The 22,449-nt window shown below is 38.4% G+C and overlaps 1 protein-coding gene across 1 annotated transcript in view; it reads left to right on the forward strand.

Annotated features, from left to right (window-relative positions):
- NELL1 (neural EGFL like 1) overlaps positions 1-22,449 on the forward strand; it is a gene marked incomplete at its 3' end in the record, with an annotated part of 870,822 nt that overhangs the window by 811,599 nt on the left and 36,774 nt on the right. The window contains exon 16 of the mRNA XM_004369835.2: positions 20,906-21,046. Coding sequence (XP_004369892.1) covers positions 20,906-21,046 — 141 coding nt within the window. The remainder of the gene's footprint in view (positions 1-20,905; positions 21,047-22,449) is intronic.

The raw sequence follows: 22,449 nt of genomic DNA on the forward strand, positions 1-22,449 counted from the left end.
CAGAAATCTAGAAATTCTTTGTGGAAGCTCCAGATTCTTAACATTGGCAACTGATTCAATTTTTTAAATATAACTCTTTGTGTGCCAAACAAACTACATAATGTTTAGGGGCTGTTTCTGCTCAAGGGGTCCTCTATTCTAAAGTGGCAGGAATAGACCTGGCACAGGGCAGGGGGTAGGGCTTGCAGCGTTTTCCCTGTGACAGGAAAGCCCTGCCTTAGGAGTTGGGAAACTGTTCTTTTTAGGGTGTTCAGTCCCATCTTATTTTGATAAGGAGGATTTGTCAACTGATTTGTTCATTTGCCCAGTCATCTGGGATGCCAGGAGTTATGTGGTATAGTAAGTAATAGTAATGGCTGTGGTGATCACTGTAAGTGATATAGCCCCTCAGAAGAAAGCTTCCTATAGCTTGACAGTGAGATGGGACAGAGGGAAGACCAGCAAAGAAATGGTGAAGGGCTCTGAAGACGACTTTGCTTTCCCTTGGTCATCTTGGGTGGACACTGAAATCATTTAATCATTCTTTCTCCTTTCCCATTTGTTTTTGATTTTATTTTAGACGTTTGGATCATTTCTATAGCACTGACCTTCATGTGGCCCTCAACATAAACAAACTTTGAACCTCTTTGTCTGCTGAGTTTTTACTTCTTTCTAAAACTCCCAGTCTTTGGTGAAAGTCTTGAGAAAATGATGGTAAGAGGCAAGAGGGAATAGCTTACGTCTGGGCATCTTCACCTTGAGCAGTTTTCTCTTGAGTTTCGGTTTCATCATCTTTGAAGGGAGACTGTTAAGCCTAGAGTACCCAATTCACTGTGGGGGTGTGAGGATTAGACAAGATACTATATGTGATAGCATGTTGCCTATGACTCCATGCTGCACCTTCCCTAAGGGATTGTAATTATTGCTAAGCCTACAAAACACAGCATTTAACATCAAAAAGATTCTCCTAGGAACTCCAGAATCTGAGTTTAATTTTAAAGTTAGAGCATTCCCTAGAGGTTGCAGGGAGCAAGTTGGCTCTTTGGCTTTGGTTCACTGCAGGTGAGGGAGAGGAGTAGGTGAAGCTCTACTGAGCTGAGTCAGTAGCTTCCTGCAGGCCTGGCTTTGGATGTCTTCCCAGCAATGCCATAGTTTCTCAGAGTAGTTGGCACTGTAGTTGTTTCTATGTCTGTCTCCCTTGACCGACTGTGAGGGCCTCAAGGGAAGAGGCTATGTGTGGTTACTTAGGATTTCAGAGAGGAAGGTAGAAGAGGCAACCTTGCATAGTAGGAGGAACAGAGATATTTGACAATAAAGAGATCTGAACTTGAATCCCAAATCTATTACATATTACCCTACTGCCTTGGGAAAGTTACATAGACTCCTGGTTTTCTAATCTGCAAAACGGAGAAAGTAACTCCTACTTCTCAGGGCTGTCATGGAGACTAAAACATAATTCCTGAGCACTTAATAGGCACTGAAGAGATATTTATTCTTTTCCTTCCTTTCTTTATAATTTTATCATCTAGCAAAGTCCTTGGGCACATGGCAGGTGATAAATAAAAGTCTGTATGTTCAAATGAAAAAAATATGTATGTATACTGTTTTCAAGGAGCTCTGGTAGCACAGTGGTTAAGAGCTTGGCTGCTAACTGAAAAGTCAGCAGTTTGAACCTACCAGCTGCTCTTTGGGAGAAAGATGTGGCAGTGTGCTTCCATAAAGATTATAGCCTTGGAAACCCCATGAGGACAGTTCTACTGTGTTCTATAGGGTCACTGTGCAGGGCTGTGCAAATAAGATAGTTGTGACCCACCAAGGGGATTGGTCAGTTTTACCTTAAAAGAGAGCCAGTTCTAGAGCAGAGAGGAGGAGCCTACCACCAGCGAGGAAGGAGAGACTAGCAGATGAGACACAGCAGCAGGAAACAGTGCAGTGGGCATCCCGGCCCACAGAGAGAGGAAGCTGAGTGCCTTTGGGCAGAGACTGAGGGCCAGGGAGAGGCATGCCTGTGAGAACAGCTGGGAAGAGGCTATCCTGATGGAAGAACTGTATCCTGAGTGTTCTGGAGCCTGAATTGTAACTGTTAACTTCCCTAACAAACCCCATAGTTGTGAGTATGGTCCGTGAGTTCTGTGCAGCCATTGCAATGCATTATTGAACCCAGTAGAAAGTGCTGTGGGAGGGACAGTTGATGTCAGAATTGGTAGAGATGGGAGAGAGAGGGGGCTTGTCTGACCTCCACCTCATAGGAATCAGCCTTGGGCTGTTGATCTTGGTTCTCCTTACCCCTTGTGGGGTTGGAGGAGATCAGATGCTGCCCCCAAGCCATTTCCACACTTTGCATAGTTAATAAAACACAGGTAAACATCTTTCTGGTATTCTCTGCTTTCAGCCAAGATCCATCTGACATCAGGAATGATATCCTTCCTTCCATGTCGTCTTCTGAATCCGGCTTGAATTTCTGGCAGTTCCTTATTGATGTACTGCTGCAACCACTTTTGAATGATCTTCAGCAAAAATTTACTTGAGTGCTGTGATGTTAATGATACTGTTGGATAATTTCCACATTCTGTTGGATCACCTTTCTTTTTAGTGGGCACAAATACGGTTCTCTTCTAGTCAGTTGACCAGGTAGCTGTCTTCCAAATTTCTTGGCATAGACAAGTGAGCCCCTCCAGCGTTGCATCCGTTTGTTGAAACATCTCAATTGGTATTTCATCAATTCCTGAGGCCTTGTATTTCGCCAGTGCCTTCGTGCAGCTTTGGGGCTACAACCAGACAGAACAGCGTAAATGCTCTTTGGAAATCTTAAACCCAGGTTTTGCTATCTGTTTAAGAGTGTGCTTGAATATTCTCTTTGGAATTTTTTCTTCAACTCACAGAAGAACAACAACAAAAAAAGGTGTGTTTCTTTTCCCTTATCAAAGTCACAAATTACAAAACTCTGTGAATTTGACAAATAAAGGTTTTTATTTTTTCTAAAATAACTTTTTCATTATGATGGTTGCTTGTCTGCTATCACAGAACATAAAATAATTTTTCTCTGAGTATAATCAGTTGGTGACAGAATCTAAAGGACTGACTTACTTAAATTCTTCATTTTTCATTGTTGCATGAAACCTCTCTGTTTCTGTTTCTCTGAAGTAAATTATCTTATTTATTATGTCTGCACAAATACCTTCACTATGAATAATTCAGGCTATTGGAATACTCAAAATAAAAAATGCGGGCCTGTCCTTAAAGGATAGGATTAACATCTCGGAAGAATAAATTAAAAACTAACTTGTGTTCCTCCTTTTACGAAGGAAAATAAAGCATCATTTGGACTGACTTCACTACTAAATGAAAGATTCTTAAGTCCATAAAGAAACTCTGGGTGATATAGAATGGAATAAGGAAGAAAAGTAAAACATAGCCATTGCTGTTTCTAAGTCATCATCAGTCCTGCAATTTGGTTGGAGTGGACAGTGTGACCTGTTGAGAGAGAGAGTAGCCTACTAGGGTTTTGGAGTCAGAAAACAAGTCTAAATCTTACCACACCATGCACTAAATATGTTACTTTAGGGAAACTATTTGATCTCTTTCAGGCTTGTTTTTTCTTATCTGTAAAACAGGGATTGTTATTGTTGTGTGGCATAAAGTCGATTCCAGCTCACACCAACCCTATATAGGTCAGAATAGACTTCGGGTTTCTAGGCTGTAATCTTTATGCGAGTAGATTGCCAGGTCTTTTCTCCTGTGGAGCCGCTGGTGGGTTTGAACCTCCTACCTTTCAGTTTGCAGCCGAGTGCTTAACCATTGTGCTACCAGGGCTCCTTAAAATAGGGATAAGAATATCATATTGGCTAGAACTGTAGCAGAAAACTGAAGTAATTGTGGCTTAAATAATAAACTCATTAATTATCTCTCATGACGAGCAATCTGGCGATATGTAGCTCCATGGTTGTTTCGGCAGCTCAGTAATATCATAAGGCTAGTTTGGTATGTTCAAGATTCTATTGGATTTTCTCTAATGATTCCAAGACGGTTGCACCTCCAGCCATTAAGTTCTTCATCCAGCTTGTTAAACTGAATTAAAATGTCAGAGATTCTGTCATTTTACCATGAAATGGAACCCCATCCCCACCCCCAGCAGACTTCCGCTTACTTCTCATTGGCCAGATCTTGATCACATGCCCTTGTCTAGATGAATCACTGGGACAAGGGAAGGGGATTCTATTATCCTTGTAGACCTGTGGTTCTTAAAGTATGGTCCCTGGGATGATTTTGGCAACTTTGTTAAAACATGGATTGGGCCACACCTCCAGAATTTCTGTTTCAGTAGGCTGGGTAGGACCTGATACATTGCATCTCTATTACATTCTCAGCTGATGTTAATGTTGCTAGTCTGAGGATCACAACTGGAGAACCACTTTAGACCAAGAATGATTCAACCCCTTGAGCTAGGATATGGGCCTACTTTTTTAAGAAATTAAGGGATCATCACTCTCTATGTAAACAAGTCAAGTCTTCTATGAGGGAGGAATGAAGGGTTGTGTATCAGTCAAAGTCCAGCAGGAAAACAAAAACCTCACCAGGTAATTCAATAGAAGTAATTTTATAGGATGAACTATTCCCAAAGGTGTTAGAAGAGTTGAATGAGCAATTGAGGGAACTAGAAGTAAACCAGAGATTAGCATTGCAGGGAGCCACCACCCCTGCTTGGGCTGGAGAGGCATAGCCATTGCTAGAGATGCCACTCAAGACAGAGGGAGTCTGAAGAAATGCCCTCTTCCTCTTCCTTCTCACCATCCAGAGTCTCACTAGTGTCTCCAATTGGCTACACCTAGCTGAAAGCCAAGGAGCCCTGGTGGCTCAATGGTTCAAGCTCTTGGCTACTAACTGAAACGGTGGCAGTTTGAACCCAACCAGCAGCTCTGCAGGAGAAAAGATGTGCTCTCGTAAAGTTTACAGCCTAGGAAACCCTATGGGGAAGTTGTACTCTGTCATATTGTGTCGCTATGAGTTGAAAATGACTCAACAGTATACAGCAACACCAAGCTGAAAGCTGGTTGGCAATAGAGTATGAGAAATACAGTTCTCAGGAGTCGACAAAGGAAAGGCAGGTACTGGATCTATACCAAACAAGTGAATGGCTGGCATAGGGGCCTGGGAGAATGGCTGGAAGGTAAACAATGAATTGGCCACAGATGCCTGCTATGTATAGGGTTGCTAGAAGAATTACAAAAGCATATTTAAAGTGGTTAACACCATGCTTGTTACAAAACAAGGGCTCAATAAATGGAAATTAGATGATGATGAAGATGAGATGACAGCAATGATGATGATGATAAAATGAGATGATACTTTTTCTAAAGCTTTCCTGGAATACATTAGACCCTTAAGATTATGAAATGTAACTATGAAATAATATGAACATTTTGTTTTGGAAAGTATACTGCCATGATTATTTCCAAATCATTGTGGAGTGTATAGAATTAAACTCCTTAGAAGGCTATACCCTTAAACCAGTAGTGTAGGCATTATTCACAAGAGTATGGGAACTCCTCTTTGGAAACTCCCATTACAGCCATCAGCCTGCACTTTTAAATCTCATCAGTGGTGGTGAGCCTTTATCCTTTGAGGATGATTTTATTTTAGATAAGAAGGAACCAATCCTAATAAACCAAGTGAGTGATGGTGCTGAGAGGATAATACCAGAGATTAAAAACAATGAAGTCAGTTTTCTGAAGTAGCTCAGAAAGCGGCTTTGAGTGTTGTTCTACAAGAGTTCCTAGACACTACTTTGTAAACATTAACAACCATTTTGATATTTAAATTTTGTTGTTATAAAAATCCATTTTATTTCTTTAAATGCTTGTGGTAATGCTGGGTACATAATAGATGCTTAAATATGGTTTTCTTATTATTATTAGCTGTGGTGCACTGGGTAAGAGCTCAGGCTGCTAACCGAAAGGTTGGCAGTTCAAATCTACCAGTCATTCCTTGGAAAGTCTATGGGGCGGTTCTACTCTGTCCTATAGGGTCGCTATGAGTCAAAATCAACTTGATGGCAGTGGGTTTTTACAGGTATAATCCAATTAAGCTTGAAGGGAACTTGAGAAGGTGGTCATTGAAATTAATCATTCAACAGTCCAAAATTAACACTGATTGCCCATCTCCTAAGATCTTTAATGGATTATTATTCTTAATGCTGCAACAATCTTATAAAGTTAAGTTCTTTTATTATCCCTATTTGACAGATAAGGAAGCTGATGCTTAAAGATGATAAGTGACCTGCTCAAGGTTATTGACAGGTTAAGTGAGTGGCCAAAGCAGGTTGAACCCAGGCCTGTGACTCAAGATCATGTACTTAATTTTATGTTCTACTGGCTCTTGGAAAGTTTCTCTTTAAATCCAACAGGTAGTGTCCTTATTTTAAAGATGAGCAATACATTTCAGCAAGTAATCACTGAGTCTGACTCTGTGGTTGGCACTTTGGAGGTACTAGGAATACAGACATGAATGAGACATGAGCTTTCCCTTCAAGGAACTCAAAGTCCAGTATATGAGGCTGAAGACCTATGGGAAGTAAGAAACCAGTTCTTTCCCCAAAGCTCAGATGCTTTCAGAGTTAATGCTATTCTAAACGTGGGAAGCCTTAAGTACATAGCTATGTAGCTAAAATTATCCTTGGTCATTGTTTCTTTGGTTGAGGAACAAAAATTGCTTTCTAGAGTTTAGGTGACATGTTATATAAAAAGCTTTTAAATTCTGAACGCATATGAAGCACTTCGAGATGTGCCCAGTACAAGAGACACAGGGAATGGGGTGGACAGAAGGAACTGCTGAGTCATTCACCCTTAAACACTCACTTTGGGACATAAGAACACTGAATGGAATGGTGGATGAAATCACATTTTGGAAATTATTCTCTCTCTGTATTATACACACACACACACATACATGTAAATATATATATCTTCCTCTCAAACCCCTTTCTTTTGTTAAGTGTGTATAGTTAAAGGCAACCTAAATTCAAGGAAAACATAGTTCCAATGTAATAAACTTGGCAGAACTAATTAATCAACTCTCTAAATTAGCTTCTCTATATAGGGTGAGAACTTGAAAAACACATTCCAAAGAATAAGAATTCTAATGAAAGAGAGAGGAATTTTCAGATTCTTACTACAATGGGATTAAATGAAGCAGTGCTACTTCCTGGTGGTAGGACTAATTGACCAAACTCCAACACCTTTTTTATTGTAAAATTAATGATAAAGCATACCCATCACCTAATTTGAAAATGAGAAACTTGAATTAGTTTGCATAAATAGGATTACTAGACCTTTTAAAAGTCACATTCTACAACTTCTGGGCAAAATATGTAGTGAGAACTTATAACATGAACTTTCTAATCATTCAAGAGAGTAATCCATAGGATTTAGGGGAAAGAAATCTGAACTAACTTAGGATGAGTGCTGACATTACTAGTAGGTAGAATGATCTAGTAGACACTGGAGTCACGTAGACCTGAATTCAAACACTACGTGGCTTCTTTTAGCTATGTAGTCTTAAGAACATTGTATAACCTCTTGAACCTCAGAAAACCCTTTGGTGACCCAATTATTTTCTCCTTTGAATTTTTTGTTGATACCATGTGTTTTCACTAATGGAAAGCCTGCTGATTAAAGGACCAATTCAGAATTTTTGTTATGAGTTATGAATTTTGATACCCATTATCTGAGATCATATACGTCCCAACAAACTCCAGGACATAGTAAATCCTGCCGATATGAGTCAATTAATGTGTGATAAGAATAATTTATAGGAGTTTGAGTCTCTTGAAAAGTACTACTACAATGCATTATTCCTTATTGGAAAGGCATTATTTACTGTTCAGAAGCTAGAAAAAAAGGAAGCCAGTAACACCTGGAAACAATGAATGGCATAAAGGAGAAAATGGCCACTATGACTGAATGAAGACTGGCAATAGGTTATTCTCATGATAAGTACATTCTCACAAGAACATAGTCAAGAGGGTTATCTCACAGAAATAAAGGCAAATCTGTCAAAAGTTTAGAAAATTCACACATCCAAGAGGCATCACCTAAGACAATGCTCAATCTACACAAAAATGAGGCTTCCACTCAGGATTTTTGAGTTTTACACATTTCAAAAGCTCCCACCTTGAGGCTAAATGCATTAAAATCGGGCTACCCCTTTCCAAAGAACTCCAGAGGCATAAAAAGTTGTTGGGATACTGTATGTCCCACAAGTCCCCAAAGGGATAATCCTTTGTAAATGACACATGATTTATGTTTTGTTGGATTGTTCTGAGGATTTAATGCAGTAATTTCCATAAAGCACTAAACACAGAATATGTTTGTAATGGGTGGTTTACAACGGCTTTTATGGTGGATTTTAAGCAATCTATCTTACCTTTCTGGGCCTTAATTCTTACCTTGAAAATGTGTAGAGAAACAGACTAGTAATGTATAATTTCCCTTTCTAGTTCTAAATCTTACATTGATATGTAGGATAGGTGAAAAAAGTTAGCTCAAGTCAAATCGTGTTAATATTGAGCCAACACATTTGTGCTAGTAGGATTGGTGCTATAACATTTTAACAGATCATCAACTGTATTTTTACTCATTTTAGAACATTTCCTTTGATGGTTTTAGCAACAAATTATCATGTTACTAATATGTGTATTATTGAAGAATCTTATATTGTAAATCACTGTTTTGACTTTCTTACATTAAAAACTTCATGTTTGTTGTACTTTCAACATAGGTTTAATCCGATTTTTTCACAAAGTTAAAATAAAACTGAACTACTTAGGGGAAAAGTCCCAAAGACATAATTGAGATTTTATAATATAAACTCATGTTGTAGCCTAACAATCCCTTTGACAGGGCAGGGACTAAGATTTTCCAAAATCACAGAATTAAAATGGGAATAACAAAAAGAACTGGCGACTTGTATTATGCCTTTCCTTCTAAAACATTCTAAGATAATTCAGATCAATATTTCCAATTTTTTAAATATTTATCAAATTCAGAACAAAAAAAAATTCACTAGCATATGTATTTACCTATTCTTATGGACTAAGCCTTAGTTCTTAAATTATTATACAAACTGTAACTGCTATTTTGTCAGGGAGATTTAGAACGAAGGAAAATGACAGTGTAATCTCTTCTTGAGTCACATATTTTTGTTTATTGAGGCCTAAATTTCCATTTAGATTAAATGTGATATATAACAGGTACCTCATGGTCAATGTGGTCCAACCCAGGATTTTCTGGGCTACATACCCAAGTCTGGTGGTCTGGCTGTAAGGAAGGGGTAGGCTCATTACCTTGTGCCTAATGCAGTGATGTCCACGAGCCAGGTTTTATTTTTCCACTCTTGGTTCTTCTACCACAAAGTAATTGCAGGTGTTGTCTTTGGAGTCAGGGTTGCTAAAACAGAATCTGAGTTTGCAATCCCCAAGTTTGTTCAGCCCTTTTTATTCATGATTAACTACTTAATTAATTAACTCATTATTTCAATAACTACTTACCATATGCTTTGTTAATCACTATTGTGAAATAGATGCCAAAGCACAGTTCCAACTCTTTTTGTAAAGGACATCTCTCCCCCAAATGTTTCAAATCCATAACTACCCATTCTTTCTTCCTGAATCAAAGGGCTCTGGATTATCCCATAACCAGGTAGCAAGTTCTTGACAGGTTTTCAGCCTAAACACAACAACCACAGCAATGGGACAGAGAACATTCTCAAAATCCAGACTGGTTCAATGTGGCTTAGAGAGTTTGAGTGATTTGGTCAGGATGACACAATTAATAGATGAAAACCCAGGCCTCCTGAATCTGAACCCATATATAGCATTAAAAAAACAAGCACCAGTCTAAGAAATACTCCAGTAATGTCTAATCACGGATGAAAAACTGACCTACACAGGGAGCTGCTTGGTGTTCAACACCATTCACGAGATGACATATAAAAGGATAGGAGCAAATCTTTGAGAAGGGAGTTCTATGACTGACAAAAAGGTATCTCTTATACTTAGTTCTTAGAATGGCATTGACGTCTTTTTCATTTCTCTTCTTGACAATGTTGGATACGTATATCAAGAACTTTGATGTGACACTAAGAGGAGAATAGAGATGTGAAGGTGCCCTTTGGACTGACAAGCATTCAGTCTGAGGGGGTAATGTAGACAGGCTGAAGCAGCATGGTTTCTTGAACCAATATGTCCATCCCACAATAAGCTGTATTTGTAACATAAAAAGGGATGGAATGGAAATGTCTTGTTTTTACCTCCCCAGAATACATTGTTCATTCTTCTAGTAATAGCACCCTAGTATTTCTTGGGGATTCACCCCTTCTAAATTTTCAGTTCAAGATACCAAAAGTGGAGCTGACTTTACCTCCAGCTCTAGGGGTGGACTGGTGACCACAGTAATTACTTCAGGAGTTGACATCAGACAAAATCGGGACCAGTGAGAGTCAAACTCTAGTTTTTTGACAATACTACCGCAAAGAACTTTCTTTCCAATGAATTTAGAAGCATGTTAGCTCAGAAAAGATCCATGTAGAAAGGATCTGCCTTACAGTGAAGCTAATATGATAAAGAACAGAGCAGAGAGATAGAGGAGAATTAGATTGATGATATTGTTTGATTAACTGAATCCCAGAGTCTAGAGTTCCTATACTTTTCAATTTTGTGAGCCAGTATATTCCTTTGGGGGGTGGGGAGGTGGTTAAGCATGGTTAAACTGGATTTCTGTAACCTGTAACTGAAGTCAAAGTCCAGAGTCAAAAGGTGCTTCAGCACCTACTTAGCATCAAAGAACTATCAAGAAAGTGAAGAAACAACCTATAGAATGGGAGGAAATATTTGGAACCATATATCAGATAAGGATTTAATATCCAGAATTTATAAAGAACTCTTAAAACTCAGGAACAAAAATACTAACAACTGAATTAAAAAATGGACAAAAAATATGACTAACATTTCTCCCAAGAAGATGTACAAATGACCAACAAGTACATGAAAAGATGTTCAACATTGTTAGTCACCAGAGAAATGCAGATCAAAACTACAATGAGATACCAGTTCACACCCACTCGTGTTGCTATTATAAATAAATAAAATAAAACAAGCAGAAGATAACAAGTGTTGACAAGGATGTGGAGAAACTGGAACATTCGTACATTACTGGTTGGGAATGTAAAATGGTGCAGCTGCTGAGGAAAACAATTTGACAGTTTCTAAGAAAGTTAAAAATAGAAATACCATATGACCCAGCAATTGACACAGATGTTAGAATTAAATGGTAAGAACATTAAAACAGCTATTACAACTGTATTCCATATGTTAAAAAAGTTAAGTAGAGTCATGGGGAGAGTAAAAAAAAATCTAAATCAAACCGATAAAGATAAAAACTACAATGTATAAGATGAAAAATACAGGGAAATACACTACATAGATAGGGTTATTGGCAGGTTAGATGTCACAGAAGAAAGGATTACTGAACTTCAAGACAGAAATAAACAAAACCAAACACAGAGAAAAAAACGCTTTTGAAAACTGAAAATAACATCAATGAGCTACAGGAGAAAATCTAACAGCCTAATACAGATGTAATTAGAGTTCCTGAAGAAGGAGAGTGGAAGACAAAAAAAAAAAAAAAAACTGAAAAAAATAATGGCCAAAAAAGGTACGAATGTGTTGAAAACTATAAATAAAACAGACCCAAGAAGCTTCATGAACCCCAAATACAAGAAGCATGAAGAAAAGGACACCAAGACACATTATAATCAAACTTTCCCAAAATCAGTGATACAGTAAAAAATCCAAAAACTAATCAGAGCAAAAAAATGTGTTATATTAATAGGTAGAAATTCAAAACTGTTTTCTACTTGATGGGAGAGAAACTATAGCAAGAAACAGATTATTCTAAAATGGTGGATGTAAGAGAAAAATGGGGTGGCAGAAGTGTTAAACTACACAGGAATTTAGAGAAAATAAGGAAGCATTCTTGATGGAATTAAAAATTTGTACTTGGATTTTAATTTTAAAATACCTCTTCTAGGCGGGAAAGCATGAAATGAAAATGTCGATGTTTAAGGCAACCAGCCCAGAGGGTCCCATCGTTTTGTGCTGAGAAGTTTTAAAAAATAAAGGCAAATGGGTAGGCAGAATAGGGTTAGATTGTTTTCAATGTCTGGTTGGAGATTGTCATAATAAGGATCATTTGTAAGTACTAGAGGAACAGGATATAATAAAGTCACAGAATCTTAGAATCATAGGATTTTCAGTCTGTGACTATGAGTGATCATGATCTACTTTAATGTGTTTAAGATCTTGAATGTTCATAGAAGTGGGACTTCAGTAGATGTGTACTACAGAAATATATAGTTGCTCATGATAATTTAAGACAGGTCCAGCTGGAGCATGATCTTCTGGGCCTAATAAGAGTACCTCAACAAAAACTAGTGTTCTGTGAAATATCAGTTGGAAAACACCAATTTAGTTTATCTTTGCTTGTTATACAAATTAAAAATTACTGTACTGAGTTGGAAAGTGACATACCCAAGCTGATACAGCCATCAAGTGCCAGAATGACATTGCTGTTCAGGTTTTCCTGATTTTTAAGCTAGTGTTATTTTAATAAAGAGCCCTGGTGGCACAGTGGTTAAAGCACTCAGCTGCTAACCAAAAGGTCAGCAGTTGGAACTCACTAGCCACCCCAAGGGAGAAAGATGTGACAGTCTGCTTATGTAAAGATTACAGCCTTGAAAACCCTATGGGGCTGTTCTACTCTGTCCTATACGGTTGCTATGAATCAGAATCAACTTAATGGCAATGAGATTGTTTTTTTTTTTTTTTTTGGTTTTAGTTATTTTAGTGAAATATTTCTGAGTGGTTAGCTTTCAGAAGATTAGCCTGATATTGATATGGACTGGAGAGATCAGTGACTGGGAGACCAGCCAGGATCTACTGCACTCATTCAGGTCTGAGAGAATAAGGAAATGGACCATGGTGTTGGCCGCAGATCTACAGAATGAATACAAAGGAGATTTTCAAATTACATTAAAGAAAGAATTTCCAGTGCATATTTCTTCCCTTCCTCTGTTTCTTCCTCCCTCATTTTCTTCACTCAGCAATATTCATTTAGTGCCCACTAAATTTCAGGTCCTGTTTGTCCTCATGGGGTTTACATTCTTGTGAGGGAAGGAAGACAGAAAACAAACAAAGTAGACATGTAAAATGTATTAGATGACAATAAGTGCAAAGGAAATAATATAAGAAGATATTTAATAGGAAATATTTAGAGTGGATGAGTAAGTAGTGGTTGTAATTTTAAATATGGTGGCCAGGGATAGGCTCACTGAGAAGATGAATGTTTGAGTAAGGATCTGGGGCTGGTGAGAGATTAAGCCATACAGATATCTAGGAAAACAACCTAGGCAAGTGTAACTGCATATTCAAAAGCTAGAGTATGCCTGACATACTTGAGGAACAGCTAAGAGGCCAGTGTCACTGTCCTGGATAAGCAAGAGGGAGGGTAGTGGATGAATTCAAAGCAGAGCAGATAGATTATATAAGGATTTGTAAGACATTATAAAAACTTTGATCTTTCTTTCATTGATTATGTGGGATGACAGCTGAGAAGAAAAATGAGTTTGGTACATAGAAAGATACAAAGTATATTAAGCTTTGGGCATAATGAGTTTGCAATGAAGGGAGCTCTGAGATTAACTAATCCATAGGCAGCAGAAAATGTATATGTGAAGTTGTATTAGAGGAGGCTTCGAGATGTAGACCAGAGAGACTCCAGACTAGAGGTGAGAGTTGAAGTGCTAATAGATGTTTTCCTTATGAAAGAATTTGGGAATGATTTGTTTAGAAGAATAGACAGACAAAAAGGAATGCCTCAGAGATAGAAATTAGAAGGATTCGACCAGCAAGAGACTGATTCTCTTGTGCAAAGTCAGTCAAGAAAGCGGTTTATAAAAAGAGTTATTAATAGCAGGTACCTTTTGGTTTAATGGACCAAAACTTGTTACTAATCAGGACTTAACAAAGAGGAAACAGGACTAATGATGTCATCATATATTTTGTGTAGCCACTTAATTAACTTTCTAGAAGCTTTGTTTGTGAGGCATCCAAAACATGATCTTTTTTTTTTTAAATCATAATTTGGCTAAAGAAGAAATTGAGAAGCAAAGAGTCACTTAAAGTTTGTAGCACTCATTCACCTGGTTAGCAGCAGAGGAAGGCATAAGCACATATCCCAACTTCCAGGGTGTTAAATGTAGAAGAGGACTCAACTGTATGATAACATGATCCTTTCATTTTACATGTAAGGAATTGAAGCCTGGAGACTCGAGCTGTGTTGGCATGGATACGTAGCATAGCCCCTTAGTGGCAGAATGGGAACTAAAAATTAGAGAACAATGATTATTTCAGGCCTAATGGATGCCTGCCTCACTTTGTAAAGTAGCTTTACACCGATGTCATTCAATCCTTAAGGCAACACTAGGACCTAGGTGATATTATTCTCATTTAAGAGCTGAGGAAACTGAAGCTCAAGAAGATGACTTGCTCAGAGGTACAGCTAGGAAGTAACAGAACCAGGATGCAAATTCAAGTGTATCTGACTACAAAGCTTCAGCTGACTTTCATGTTGATATCTTGACTCTTGACTTTCAGCACAAGACTTCTCCCACTCCTTCAGCTACCTACATAATCAGTGATGATGTTGAGGTATTTTCTTCTTTGCTTGTTTTGTGTTTTGTTTTCAGGGATTGTTTCTTCATGAGTTTTGACTTCAGCACAGTTTTTTCCCTTAATATGGAAAGGGGTCGATCATAACAGTTAGAAAATGCTGGCTACTGTGGTAAAGTGACCCAAAACTGTGCAGTGGCTCAATAGAATAGAATTATATTACTTACTCATCTAAACAGTCCAAGACAATTCTTCCAGGGCTGTAGAAGGGCCCAGCTCCACACAGTCATTCAAGTATCCAGGCAGACAAAGGCTCTGACATCTTCAATATGTGGCTTCTAAAGTCTCCCTGAGCATTGACATCCAGTGGGCAGGTGGAGATATCATGGAGGATCATATGAGATACCAGGTTGGAAGTGGTGCACATTACTTCTATCCACATTGCAGAGCTAGGGTTCAGTCACATAGCCACACCTGACTGCAATGAAGGTTAGGAACTCTACCTCAGAGCTTCTTCCACAGGACTTTTCTCTTTCCGTCATTTACTTTTTTAGTTCATCTCAAACATCATGATGCATACAGTGTCCAGTGTTGTTGCTGTTGTTGTTGTTACTGACCAGTAAAATACTGGAATTCAGCAAATATATAATAAGGTTTGTGTTAGCTATACATGTGAGACTTCATGTTGCTTATTTAACTTCCTTAAATTCATTTGATTTTTGTTTTCTTTTTTTGCAGGGGTATATATTTGGAATATATACCATAGATTCATAATATTTCATTCTTGATGATTTTATAGTACATATTGTCTCAAAATCCAAATATACAATTTTTAAATTTCCAGAAACCATCTCTTAGTCCTAATACATTTCCTGACTGCAAGTTGATATTAATATTTTCTTGAGTTTTCAGAGTGTGTTATTCTGTTCTGTTTCCAGCAGTAATATATAGTTCAAAGTTAATATCTTAAATAATAAGAGAAGCACAATAGATTTTGCTTAAAAGTCTTTTTTGTTGAACAATCGTGTAAAATTTGATTTTACTATCCCCAGCCTACAGATGAGAAAACAAAGACTTGGGAAATCTAAGCGGCTTACTAGGGAGGGAGTTGGTGAGCTGGAATTTGAATCTGTTTGTCTCCAAATAACGACTGTTATTTTTTTGCATCCTGATAGACTCTTAAGTTTTTGGAGAACAGTGACCTTATCTTTTCATCTCTGTGTCAGAGGGTGTAATACAGTGCTGGATGCGCAATAAAATCTTCTTGAATGGATGAGATTATCAAAAGTTTTTCTCCTAACTCAATCTCCACACTCTGCAAACTCTTAGAAAAGATGTACTCCAGCTGCAGTTTAAGCCACTACTTCACTGTGAGCTTTAGCCAATTAATATGAAATACAAAAGTTTCTTCTTGAGAATAAGATCTGAGAAACACTTTATTGATCTTGTACATTTTCAAATGGCAAATCCAATAGGGAGATATCAGATGAAGGAAGAGATTCATCCAGCCCAAGAGACTAGGATTTTTGCAAGAATTCAACAAGCAATCGAAAGGATGGTTTGCCATTGAATTTTCATAGCAAATTCACTGTACATTCCAAATAGGATCAAATGTGTTGCTCATACTACACCCTATAAAAAAACTTTGGGTGTCCATGTGTTTTCTATCATGAATAGAAACATTTAAGGTACAGGTAGGGCTCTTCATTGAGGGCAACCTCAACTATACATCTTTTTGTTGCCTATTATGTTGCCTTAAAACTTCTAAGGCCTGGGGATAGAGGCAAAGTTTTAAATAGCAACCACCTGATGTTCTTTAGAGGTAAATAATATATAAGATCAAATTAACCCCATCATATTTAGTTTTGTGAATTGATATTGTATCATTGTGATTTGCAAACAGCAGGACATCTTGCAGTATTTTGAATCTCCCTTACAGCTCTTGTTCATTCATGCATTCATTCAGTCCACTAGTTATTTATTTTTTCATTCATTCATTCCCATAAAAATTTATTGGGTGCTTTCATGCTGCCTGACACTTCCTATTCTCTAGAAATGTAAAGCTGAATAATATGTTGTCCCCATTCGTGAGAAACTTGCATTTGTGTGATGGAAACAGAAAGGGGAATAACTGTGTTAAAGCAAGATACGTTCTTTAAAAAAGAAGAAAAAAAAAACCCTTGCTGTCGAGTTGATTCCAACTCATAGCAACCCTATAGGACAGAATAGAACTGCCCCATAGGGTCTCCAAGGAACCGCTGGTGAATTCGAACTGCCAACCTTTTGTTTAGCAGCTGTGCTCTTAACCACTGCGCTAGGGCTCCTATGTTCTTAAACAGATGTGTGTATATATTCTGAGTCATTAGCTGAAGGAGCCTGTCTATCTAAAGGAGTTAAAGGAGGGGATGTTTGTATTTCTTGGGGTTTGAAAGATGAGTGTGCATATTTTCTACCCTTGATTGTGAGCTTCTGGATTTCAGAAATCATGTCTTATTCACCTCAATATCCACCACAGCACAAAAATAATCCTTGGCACTTACTTTTAGCTCAATAAATGTTTAGAGAATTGAATAAATGCATTATCTTTGTGTAAATCTTCCTTTCTTGATCCATCAATGATGATATGACACAGTAGTTAAAAAATATGACTTCTTATGGGTTCTCGCTAGTTTTGAGCCTAGTGTCACCATTTGTTAGCTGTGTGACCCGAGCAATAATGGTATTTGTTATGTAGCAGACACTTGGCACCAGTGATACAGAAATGAATAATATAGACTCCACTCTCAGGAATCCCTGGCATCTCTCGCTTCCTCTGCCTCATTTTCAGGTCTGTGCTGTATTAAACTGAGATTTAAACAAAATCATAGGGCTTACTACAGGAAGGAAAAATGATTTTTTGTTTGTTTGTTTCCTTTGAGGTAGCTGACACATGGTGTGCTGCTGTTCCCTGTGATTTATCAGAATTCCTTGGGTGAGAGAGTAGGATTCCATAGTGAACTCACAGAGACCCTGTTTCCAGAGCGTCTGTCTTGCTTGTTTCCCTGTAGCAAGTGTTGAAGGGAAGAAACAAATCTCTAAGGACAAAGACAGCCACAACCCAGCGCGGGGAGAAACCATCGTTTATAATTTGTAAAGTCCCCCAAATGTCGCTGAAAAGCCTCCAAATGTTTTCTGTATTTGTGTCAGCGGTGGTTCTTTTTAAACTATTGTGACTATGTAGAAGAAACAACCAGTTTTAGGAACACGAAGAAAATGTGGGAGCCTCTTAGTTGCAGTATGGTTGCATATAAAATGATTTTCTGGCTTTAATTACAGACCTTGCACAGAGAGCAGAAATGCACAACCTTGTTACCAGGTGCTAGAGTGTGATTCCCAAGGAGTCTCACAATCTGCTGTGGGAAGTACAGCTCCCAGACAAAGGGCATCTTCACTACTTTTCTCATTTTCCCAAAAGCCAAGGAATCCCCAGTGCCTCTGGGGAAGTTGTAGATGTATAAATGTCTGATTGTCTTCACTTCCTATGCAAGGCCCTGTGTGTTATACAGCTAACTTCAGTCCTGCTGAATCATGGGAACTCTAACTGGTCTCTGCTCATCTAAGTTTGGGGATAGAAAACGCTGTGAATTGAGAAAGCATTTGCAGGACATTCTCCACACCTGTTCTTCCTAGAAATCCCTCATTGAATTTAGGACTAGAGGAGTTATTTAGATAATTAATCCTGCAAACTGGGATGGTTTTGAGAGTGAGAGGGACAGCAGATCTAGACTATCCTGGGTAGTTTATGCAGGCAAACTGGGATATATGATTGCTTTGGTTATTGACATGCTTTTGCTTTTGTACGTCCTGGTATCCTGTAACAGGAACTGTGGCTAGATGGTTGTTACCTGAAGTATTCTCAGTAGCCAAGTGGGGATCATGACCGCCTTTTAGGAAGTTTTGGAAATAAAGGTCTGAGGGAGGATTTGTTCCTGTTTGGTTACAGAGAATCATCTGTCAGCCTAAGGTAGAGGAGTTTCTGGGTGGTGCAAACAGTGAATGCGCTCTGTTACTGACTGAAAGGTTGGATATTTAAGTGTACCCAGAGGTGTCTCAGAAGAAAGGCCTAGCAATCTACTGAAAAATCAGTCACGAAAACCCTATGGAGCACAGTTCTAATCTGACACACATGGGGTCGCCATGAGTCAGAATGAACTCAAAGGCAACTTTTTTATTTTTTTTATACAAATAAGTCTCTTCTGAAGATTGGTCCTTCGTTATATGAAAGCCATTTTGTTTGTCTTGGTGCCCTGTGTTCAAAAGAGCACTAAGCTGATTCCATTATCTAGTAGGATAAGACCTTCTTCTCTGTGGGATTAAAGATGATCCCTTGTAAAATGAGGGGCTTGGTATAGATACTGTCAGAGGTAACCTCTTGCTTTAAAAACACTCTGACTCTGTTGCAGTCCACATTCCTCTGGTGTGTGAGGTCGGTGACTGAGGCAACATTAAGCATGAAAACTTACTCACTCTCAGTTCAGTTGATTCGCTCTCTACCACACACTCCCCAGCCACCTCTCCATATGAATTTTTTGCAAATTTTAGCGATTCAAGTATAACCCAGAGAAACAACAGACCTGTAAAATTTTGGTGATGACAATCTACACAGTTGCAGAAAGTTTGTTTCTGGGGATTTAGAATAAATGCACATGCAGCCTGGCTGCAATAGCTGCAGGAGCCATAGAAGCCTTGGGTCCTGAGGACTGATGGCATACAGAAGCTAAGGGAAGCTCTAAGTGAAAGGACTGTATGGGCCAAATGATAAAAGCCATAGAGGAAGAATATGATAGTTGACAGTAAAAGGCAAAGTCTGCGTTGCATAGTATATGGAGCTACACTTTTTTCTCTCTACTTGGCGAGAATGTCATGAGATGGGAGTGTCAGGTTTCAAACCAAATTCACAGCCAAATATACAACTGAGGACTTGCCAAAGGGAATAGACTCCCTGGTAGCTGATTGGCCTTGTTGAAAAAGACCCCAAAGGGTGTACTATTCACTATGTGTTATATCCCAGTGTTAATTAAATTTCTCTTCCTTTAAGAGTGCCATAGTTCAGACATTCCCCAGAGAACTAGGAGAAGATTCTTGACTAGCAATGGCTATATTCCAAATAGTGATTACATGAACAAATTCTGTAAGAAAGAGCTGATCGTGGTGTAACAATGGGCGGCTCATCTTTCTGTACTGTTGTCAAGCTCCTTTAACTCAGAGCAAGCCTCTGGGAAAGAAAATCTGTGCATAATCTAGGTATTTACTAATCCTAAAAAAACAGATCCCAGCGCAGAAACAAAGGCCTGAAGACTTCCTTTCATCAGGAATGACTAAAGAATGAAGATTTCTGATTGACTATCATAAACCTAGTCCTCAAGTGAAACCAAACCCAATGCCGTCAGGTTGATTCTGACTCATAGTGACCCTGTAGGACAGAGTAGAACTGCCCCATAAGGTTTCCATACAGTGGCAGGTAGATTTAAACTACCGACCTTCTGGTTAGCAGCCAAGCTCTTAACCGCTGCACCACCAGGGCCCCTCAAGTGAAACAGCAGTGCTTAAAGAATTAGAACAGTGATTCCCAAACCAGATTTCACTGAACACTAGTCTCACGAGATATTAAAACTATCCCAAGAAAAAGCATTCTACAGTCAAATATGTTTGGGAAACAATGCATATTATCAGTCTCTTCTTAAAGCTTTGCAGGGCACATTAATATTGTAAGTCTCTGAGACTTACGTCAGTTTAACACTATTTAATCCAGAGTTTCCCAAGCTTATTAGTTTACGGGCATTTTCAAAAGACACCAAATAATGTCTGGAATTACTATCTAGGAATCACTGAATCTGAGAAAAGTCATATGCACACAATACCAAAATTGTGCTCAACATCCTCACTTTGATTTTTGATGATTCAGAAGCCAACATCTTTCAGGTTAGGAATGTCTTTGTGGCCATCAGCTTTCATTCATTGTTCAATATATGAGAAAGCATACAAGAATGAAGCTTTCAATTTGTTTGGATTCTGGACAAATGGGATTTTGTTCGTCCTGTGACTTTTCATTTTAGGGGAATAATCTGTTTTAATTGATATGTTGAGCATTGTTTAGGTGTTTACTGAAAGGTTAGTGTCAAAAGAATTAATGTCCTGGCGGGCTTGTGTTTTTCTCTGAGGCAGATATTGATGAGTGCACAGAGGGAATCATTGAGTGCCACAACCATTCCCGCTGCGTTAACCTGCCTGGGTGGTACCACTGTGAGTGCAGAAGCGGTTTCCATGATGATGGGACCTATTCACTGTCCGGGGAGTCCTGTATTGGTAAGCAGCTTTTTTGCCATGCCCTCTATCCACCTGGACCTTCACAGATGGGGCTGCCTTCTTGGTACGCTGTGCAGCAGCCAATGTGAAAATAAAACCACTCACTGGTTAAACACATCAGTTTTTAAATTTTCTCCCTCTACAATTCAGGGATCAGCCCAGGGATTTTGGGATTTTCTAATTTTTATGCAAAAACTGGGGCATTCAGAGGAGCTAAGCCCAAGTCTGTGTATGTTACAGTGTTTCGTTCTTTCTAAGGAAAACCATGACGGCTTGCTGAAATTTTTGACAGTTTAGGAGGCAGCTGTGAATAGGGGGAAATATTGCTGACTTTAGCATCACAGTTGAAATCCCAGCTCTTGTATTGCAAAAGTCACCACATCTCTCTGAGCCTTCATCTGTGAATATGTAAAAATGGGGATAATAATGCACATATATTATTGCTAGGATTAAATACAATGCTATATGTTTAAAATTTGTAAACTGTGAATTGTTGCACTAATGTGATATAGTTACATTAACCTTATTAGTGTCGCTATTACCACTATCATCATCTCTTGGAAAGTCTTCTTTAATTGTGGCTCTGTTTCTGGTTCTGTTAAATGCTGAAAACAGGAAGTTAACACATGTAGTTCCTCACCTTCAAGACCTTACAACTTTCATTAAATCTAAATAACTGATCAAAAATATAACTGTTTCTGTGAGAACATTGGCCAACCCAGTTGTTTCTTGTCATATGGATTCAGCTAGTTTCTTAATGCTGATTTGGGCAGCATTCTGACCATGGGTTCCTAACATTTGAGTCACCGAATTAGAATGCAGGAATTTCATTTTGAAAATGTGGTGTCTATTCACTGCATCTTTTCTAAAAGTTGCCGCTGATATTCATTCAGCCTTTTTCTAACTTCTCCACTGAAGTTGCCTTAAAGCAAAGATGAATTAAGCAACAATGGGCACATAGAATCAATTGTCCACCATAATCATGACATTTCTGTAAAGCTTAGAGGGGAATATAGCGTAGCAGTTAAAAGCGCAGACGCTTGAGCCAGACTTGGTGCAAATTCCAACTCTGCCACTTCTAGCTTTGTTGTTGTTGATTCCACTTCTAACTAACCTTGCGTGAATTCTTATCTGTCTGTGCCTCAGTTACCTCTTCTGTAAAATGGAAATAATGTAAAATGGAAGTAATTCATATGAGTGTTATAAGAATTGATTATCTTATTCCTTTTATTACTAAAGTAATGATTTACAACTTCAGCAAAGGGTTAGCATTTATCCTGGATCATCATATACTTCCTTAACATACTTCTGGGTACTTCTGTGGGTGTGCAACCATTGTAAATAGATGGTATGTGAAGGGGAATAGATTAAATCATGTTGTTAAGGGATGGGGATGGATGGAT

This window comes from Trichechus manatus, unplaced genomic scaffold, assembly GCF_000243295.1.
Source record: "Trichechus manatus latirostris isolate Lorelei unplaced genomic scaffold, TriManLat1.0 scaffold00006, whole genome shotgun sequence".
Classification (NCBI taxonomy): domain Eukaryota; kingdom Metazoa; phylum Chordata; class Mammalia; order Sirenia; family Trichechidae; genus Trichechus; species Trichechus manatus.